Source organism: Protobothrops mucrosquamatus, unplaced genomic scaffold, assembly GCF_001527695.2.
Source record: "Protobothrops mucrosquamatus isolate PMUCROS unplaced genomic scaffold, P.Mucros_1.0 scaffold2735, whole genome shotgun sequence".
In the NCBI taxonomy this organism is placed as follows: Eukaryota; Metazoa; Chordata; class Lepidosauria; order Squamata; family Viperidae; genus Protobothrops; species Protobothrops mucrosquamatus.
Window position 1 is genome coordinate 84,160 of NW_015388776.1, and position 8,103 is coordinate 92,262.

The 8,103-nt window shown below is 41.0% G+C and overlaps 1 protein-coding gene across 1 annotated transcript in view; it reads right to left on the minus strand.

Moving 5' to 3' along the window:
- LOC107296299 (ADAMTS-like protein 3) overlaps nucleotides 1-8,103 on the minus strand; it is a 145,184-nt gene that overhangs the window by 73,544 nt on the left and 63,537 nt on the right. Inside the window, exons 4-5 of the mRNA XM_015825646.1 lie at nucleotides 5,647-5,774; nucleotides 4,434-4,479 (exon numbers count right to left, since the gene is read on the minus strand). Coding sequence (XP_015681132.1) covers nucleotides 4,434-4,479; nucleotides 5,647-5,774 — 174 coding nt within the window. The remainder of the gene's footprint in view (nucleotides 1-4,433; nucleotides 4,480-5,646; nucleotides 5,775-8,103) is intronic.

The window sequence follows — 8,103 nt, forward strand, 5'->3', positions numbered from 1 at the left end:
CGAGATTAACTGCCTGCCCATTTTTCAAAGCCATAGAAAAAGGAGATTACAAAAGACTTCTAATTTTGCCAGCTGCGTTTCCCTCCCCCTACACACACACCTGAACAGACATTTGGAACAGGGTATTCCAGAACTAGGTTCCTGCAAAGTCAAATGAACCTCTTTCGTACAACTACCAGTTACACCTTCAAAACCGTCAGCAGTCATTTGCTCCACAATGGTCTTCCATCCTCACGCAACTAGCCAGTTCTCCCTTTGCTGGACAATAGCCAAAAGCCAAAAACAACCAACCTCTTCCTTGCCTTGTGAGTTTTTCACAAGCACGGAGGCCACTCTGGCAGAAGTATAGAAATTCATCACTCAGAACAGTCAGAAAACGCTGGAGCAACGAATGGGGGGCCAAGCGTACCGATATTGTTGCTTCAGGATGGGACATCAAACGTTAGGACATGTTCTTCCTTCCTCTCAACAAGAAGGCACTGTCCACCCTCAGCTCAACAGGGACACTGCAAAATTGTATGGCAGAGTCTTCTCAGGGGAAGTGCTGGTTAACACTAAGTTCTCGATTCGGCATGTCAATGTCAGTCCAATGGAGACTGGATCCTTCTTTGCTTAGACCTAATAGGCGGGATCTCACCAGACTAGAGCTACAATCTTCTAGCCTCATAGATATACCCCGGGAGATTCTAGAGTGTGGCTACGTTGAACCTTTTGCTTCCTCCTCCTCCTGCCAAGCCCCAGGAAAATTAGAAAATCCAGGCAGTTCAAATGAGTATAAAGATTTATTGCAAGGTTAAGCTCTCTACAAGAATCTGAGCTACTAGCGGTCAAAGTAAACTACCGGTAGATAAGAGTCAAAGGAATTCACGGTGGGCTGGACTTAGATCTCTTGTGGGTACGCAGGGATTCGAGACTGATGACACATTTGACCCCTCCCTCGAGCTCAGCCTGGTCATCTCCTACATCTCCATTCAGTTCAGGATTGTGCAGTCTCTTGTTTAGGAGGTTGCCTTCTCAAGAGTAGTCTTAGTTGACTGGCATTATGACTGTCTCCTCTCTGCTCTACCTGTCCTTGGACCAGGAGGAGGTGTGGATTTCACTTTCTTCTCATTGCTAACAGGTGGCAGCTGCTCCTGGTCCTTGCCTGGATCCTCCTGGCCAACTTGCAGTAGCTGTGGCTTGCCTAGCTCAGCCTGTCACTTGGCTAATCCACCCAGCTGAGGCTGCTTCATCAGGCTAGCATTCTCTGAGTGTCCTGACCGACACTCAGCTCCACGCTTTCCTCTGCCGACTCAATTCACCCTCCTCCTCTGAACTCACATCTGGTCCAGGGGTGGTTCCATGACTCTATTCCATCACAGTCAAGCTCCTAGAAGCTCCGCGGCATTGTGGGAGCATGAAAGGGTGGTGCCAATCTCAGATCCACACTAATAACCAGGAGTGTAAATAAATGAGGGTCTACGTTGTGTTTCTATGTGCGGCCATGTTTTCTCCAGATAGATAGAGATACATATGTACATAGATATGTGCACACAAGCAAATAATTGCTCATATTTATATGCTGCCAGGACCCCAAAATTACACATGGAAGCCAAATCATGTTGGCAAGTACACAGCTGGCTTCCTCACATAGAAAAACATACAATTTATGTGGAAATGGTCTAAACAAGTTTTTCCCCCCTTCCAATGAATAGGACCCATAAGGATTATCTTAAACACTTCCATGTGCAAATCATAGCATCAGAATGTAACAGAAATGGAAACACAAAACATGGGGCTTAAGGAAGACTGAAAAAAAATGTCACAGTTTACAAGGAACAGCTTGTGCAGATTGTTGTCCTGGGAGACAGATTAAAAATATCTTCAGGCAGATAGTAGTATGCAGGTGAACAGACTGGGTTCAGTCAGCCTTTTATTACGTTCTCAGATCAATACAAGAAATATATTCATAAGTGATCTGTCAGCAACTATAAAAGACTCTAGCTTACAAATCTAGTAAAGCAAAATTAAAATACACCTTATGAAATAGATTGACAGGGGCAAGTGAATGAAATGAAAAGAGAAGCAATCTAAGTCCAGGCTATAAAAGAGGTAATAGGTAAAGTTCCACGAAATACACCAAGGTAGCAGGCATCTGAGCTGTCAAATTTTGACCGATCTTAACATGCTGCTACACAAAACCTAGCCACGCACACTGTAATAAGTGGTAGTATGTCTAAATGTAGCATCTGAGCAAAGCCCAATTAAAGAAGATATGGAGGAGAAATGAATTTTGCAGTGCACCGAATCCAGCATAATAGCTGAGGCCAAAGGAAGCATTCAGGCTGAAACAGTTGTGCAATTTTGACTTAAATCACACTTACAAATAAATATACACAATTGACTGTGCACTGCCATCACTTGGTTTGAGTCAGGCGACAAATCCTATGCATTTTTAAATGCACATTCAGCAAGGCAAGTTGAAGTTGAGCAAGACAGATTTTATTTCAGAAGGAGGAAACCATTGCAAATTATAGTGAATATTCTAGATACTTCCCACCATGCGTTGGACTTGAGTCACCCATGGGCGTGTTCCTGAAATTAATGACAGAAATTTGTTATGTGGCTCAAGTCTCATAAAATTCATCCAAGGAAGGGTGGAGAAAATTGGAGCAATTCAAAGTATTAGAGGGGGGAAAAAACTAACAAGCTTTGTGTTGTCTTGCTGAAGTTGATTGTCACTTCTTGAATGCAAAGATAGTACAGGTAGTCCTCATTTAGCAACCAGAATTGGGATTGGCCACTTGGTTGTTAAGTTGGAAGTTGTTAAATGAAGCCATGACTGTACTTATGTTCTTACTTCAGCTTTCTTTTTCTTTATAGACCTGCGATGGTGGTCAATGCAAAAGTTGCCTGTAAAGTTTCTTTTTCATCACTGTCATAACTCCCAAAGCTTCAAAAACAGTTGTTAAATGAGAACGACCTGTATACAGCTGTGTCATGAGGAAATCAGCTGGTTGAAACTTTCCTAAGACAGAAGAATTAGCTACAGGGCAAATAACAACAAATAAAACGTCTACAACTTGGTTGTGAGACCCGCATTTTTTTGTCCTTTTAACTTCACCTTTGGAAATCTTCCAGGGATTCGGGGCACTACTCTTATCACCTTAATTACTGTATCCGGTCTTCTGTCTAGTCTCCTGAATGGCTTGGATCAGTTCTCATGGTTTGCAGGCTTCGTGATGGTGCATTTTTTTTTTCCCCTTCAAGCTTCAATCAAGCACACATTCCTGATTCTGACTTTGGATTCCTCCTTTGGCACGGGCCTCGATTCTGACTCTCTGATTCTGTGCACATTTTGGCTTTAGACCTTTCCATGGAAACACGCAACGGCAAAGGAGGTTAACATCTGAAAGAAACGTATATCCGCCATCCCCCAAAATTTGGGGAAAGATGCGAGAGACAATCCACAGACAATCCTCCAGGAAACAACGTTGCGTCGGATGACAAGATAACTGCAGCCAGCTTACTTTACGAATTGCACTTACAAAAAGCTTGGAGATTGTTTCCAGATCTTTGACAAAAACAAGAGTTTTGCTCCAAAAAGAGAAGCTGTACGCAAACACTCACTACAGATCTTACACAATGTGAAAAAAAGGAACCCAAACCAATTACATTGGTAAAATGCAAAGAAGAAAACACTAGAATATGTGTTTATGGATCAGGAAAGTTGGAGTACATTAAAAAAAATTGTACAAATAGTTGCTCAACAAAGAAGCTAGGAACCAGAGTTTCCATCCTTGGCATGTTATCTAACCCTTTCCCCTTCAAAGTGCCTGTTGGAGATGTTACTTGGATGCCTGAAGCAATGGACTTGGACTCATCTCAGATTTTGTTGTCCAAGATTCAGCGGAAGAGAACTCAAAGTCAAAACAAGCTATATGATGAAAAGGCTATTATTCGCAACTCCCTCTTTTTCAGGCAATAACTATAGGTAGTCCTTGACTTACAACAGTTCATTTAGTGACCGTTCAAAGTTAAAACGGCACTGAAAAAAGTTGCCTACCCCTAAACTAGAACATTTCCAAGTCTCTTCCAACCTTATGATTCTATGTATTTATATATGGTCATCCAATTCAACTCCCTGTAAATTTCTAAACTTGAATCAATCCATTTAAATCAATCCACTTCAAATCTCCCTCAAAATTAAAATTAATACTTTGCTACTAACTTCACATCTGAAGAGCTGTGTATTTTTCCTATACATTGCACAAGTATTTAACTTCTGAACATTTAATCTCACTGTTAGGAGGGAAAAATAAATATTCTGGACTCTGATCCTCCTGTTTTCCCCCTTCTTTTAGTTTAACAAAAGAAGGCAAGTTGCCAGAACTTTAAAGCTGTTTGATCTGGGAAAGCAAGAACAGTCAAACAAAATTAGCGATCAGACTTACATGATTGCTGCAGGTTTTATAGCGGATATTTCTGCCTTCACAGTTTCTGAAAGACAAGAAAAATAAAGCTTGAGTGAAGTTATTCTACAGAAGTCTCATGGAAAGAGAAGGCTGTAAAATTATTATATTTGATACACACGCACACACACACAGAGTATACACATCTCACATTTAATTGTGTTTAAGAGGATGATGGGTTAACATAACAGTCCCATGAAGGAAGTTAAATTTTCTCCTAATGATTTTACAGCTGTGGAACATCTCAACCTATTAAGTGAATTCTGAAGCACCGTGCACAAGATTGTACAGGACTCCCTAGCAGAAACCTGCTAGGTAACAGAGAAGGCTATTTATGAGCAGATATTCAGCTTATTCAATGCAGAGATCAACCTAGAAAGCCCAACTGGGCAATGGATTGGGAGCCTGTGAACAAGAAAGAAAAAAAGCAGGGTTAAGTCATCTCTCTCTACCACTGAATGCAACAAAGATGATGGATGCTAAAACATATAAAGAACAATTGCTGGAATTGGATATGTCTGGTTTAATGAAAAGAAGGACTAGAAAGAGTGCAGAGAAGAGCAACAAAGATGATCAGGGGACTGGAGGCTAAAACATATAAGGAACGGTTGCTGGAATTGGGTATGTCTAGTTTAATGAAGAGAAGGACGAGGGGGGACATGATAGCAGTCTTCCAATATCTCAGGGGCTGCCACAAAGAAGAGGGAGTCAAGCTGTTCTCCAAAGCGCCTGAAGGCAGGACAAGAAGCAGCAGATGGAAACTAATCAAGGAGAGAAGCAACCTAGAACTAAGGAGAAACTTCCTGACAGTTAGAACAGTTAACCAGTGGAACCACCTGCCTCCAGAAGCGGTGAATGCTCCAACACTAGAGGTTTTGAAGAAAAGATTAGACAACCATTTGTCTGAAATGGTATAGGGTTTCATGTCTGAGCAGGGGGTTGGACTAGAAGACCTCCAAGGTCCCTTCCAACACTGTTATTCTATTATATCTTCTGAAAACCCAATGGCCCACCTACCTATCGGTAGATTTCCACATTAAGCCCTTGGCATCCCATTTTGATGTTTTTAAAAGTTCTTATTTGCTTGTATTTAAATTGTTCCCTCGTGGAGATACACTTAATGCAAGCCGCCCAAATTTCTAGTGCTGAGAGACTCCTGCATCCAACTTTAAGATCTGGAATTTGAATGACCAACCTGCCATTTAAACATCTCCGTAGTGAATAGGAGGCACCTCCTCCACAGGTCCGTGAGCAATCACTCCATGCTCCCCAGGCATCCCAACCACCTTCTTTATCTTCACTTGGCTGGGTGATTCTTGAAGTCTGGAAGCACAAGAGAAAGAGAAGCAATTCAGGAATCCAGAAAACCGGCTTATTTTGAAAATCCATAGTTGGCTTTTTGCGGCAGGGAGATCAACTCCCACAGGTAGGATGCCTACACAGTCATGGATCTTGCAAGACAGAGAGGAAGATGAATATCTCCTTCCCCAAGGATATGATTTTTTTTCTTGCTGAATCTAGTAAAAGTTCCTCAAATGTCTTCTTAATGAAGAGAAGGATGAGGGGGGGGGGACATGATAGCAGTCTTCCAGTATCTCAGGGGCTGCCCCAAAGAAGAGGGAGTCAAGCTCTTCTCCAAAGTGCCTGAAGGCAGGACGAGAAGCAACGGATGGAAACTAATCAAGGAGAGAAGCAACCTAGAACTAAGGAGAAACTTCCTGACAGTTAGAACAATTAACCAGTGGAACAACCTGCTTCCAGAAGCGGTGAATGCTCCAATACTGGAAGTTTTTAAGAAGAAACTGGACAGCCATTTGTCTGAAATGGTATAGGGTTTCCAGCCTGAGGAGGGGGTTGGACTAGAAGACCTCCAAGGTCCCTTCCTACTTTTGTATTATTATTATTATTATTATTATTATTATTATTATTATTATTATTATTATTATTATTATTATTATTATTATTATTATTATTATTATTATTAAAGTCTCGTGTTGGAAGAGAATGCGCACAGCAGCTTACATAGAATTAATAACCAGACAGGCTTATAATTTTAAAGAATATGAAACTAAAGACAAAAGGATGAATACTAAAGGCTAACTCAGCCATTAGTACTTATTGCCTCATTGTTCCTAAAACAGCTACCAAACGTGAAGAAGGATTAGGTGATGTCATCATGCCCAAACTAGTTCCAAAACTCTGAAATAGCAATAGCACTTAGGACATATATACCGCTTCACAGTGCTTTACAGCCCTTTCTAAGCGGTTTACAGAGCCAGCCTATTGCCCCCAACAATCTTGGTCCTTATTTTACCGACCTCGGAAGGATGGAAGGCTGAGTCAACCTTGAGCCGGTCAGCATCGAACTCCTGGCAGTAGGCAGAGTTAGCCTCCAATAGCAACAGCATTTAGCACTTAGACTTATATACCGCTTCATAGTGCTTTACAGCCCTCTCTAAGTGGTTTATAAAGTCAGCCTATTGCCCCTAACAATCTGGGTCCTCATTTTACCAACCTCGGAAGGATGGAAGGCTGAGTCAACTTTGAGCCAGTGAGAATTGAACTGCTGGCAGTCGGCAAAATTAGTCTGCAATATTGCATTCTAACCATTGCGCCATTGGCTCACTGACGTTCTGAGTCTTCAACCTTCTCCAAAGTTCTGAATCGCTCCTACCCTTTGGAAAAAGTGGGAAATCTCTAAGTATGGGACAGCTTCTCGACAGTCTGATGAGTTGGTGAAGGGAAGGTATTCTCTATGATTTTTGTCTCTGTGTTCTCACACAATGTCATCCCCTCACCTGAAGTTTTGCAAGCCTCGTACAGAATCACCCAAATTTCATGAAATTGAACTATTTCACCAGATCAGATGAAGCATGCAAACTGGACGGCCATATCAATCTAGTAAGTAAATATATAACCGTTAAGTTTAAAAGAATTATTTTTATTTCATTTAGGCATCCAACCCCTGCCATATATTCGATATCCCATTTTGTTTATTTAATTAATGTAATTAGTTAGTAAGTTGTGGTCCAATCAATGGCCTTCTTTTTCTCACCAATTGCATAGACACGTCTTTTAGCGGTATTTTTTTTTTTTAATTCGAGGAGTGGTATCTTTTGCCTTAATCTGAAAGAACAGTGGGCCCCAGATATCAACAACCAGAAAAACATGGGTCTAAACCAACAAAAACATTTTTAAAAGCTAATTACAGAGTAATTCCCCCAGCAGCCTCTTAACAAAATATTGCTCTTCTCTGTACTTGTTATAGCTGATTATTGATTTAATTCCTAACTGTGAGCCAATTCAAGTTAAGCTATGCTCTTTGCTGGTTTCACCCATTCCCTTGCTCTTTATTTGAATTTGGCTTCACAGTATAGTCAAATATAATACACAGATTTGATGAAAGCTGACAGCTAGTAAATCAAATATTATTTTGCTAGTAAACGATAGGCCAGCTCAAACTACTTTAAACTCTTTTTCCCATGGGATGAATTATTTGAACTGGCTGGAGTTTAAGTCAACAGTGTGCAAACTGATTTAGTCAAATGGTTATGAAGAAAGGCCTGACGCCACCAATGAGAACTTTGATCATCATCTATGGCAAATTAGATTTTTTGGGAACTGGACGTCCTTCAAAACAATTGGCTCTTAT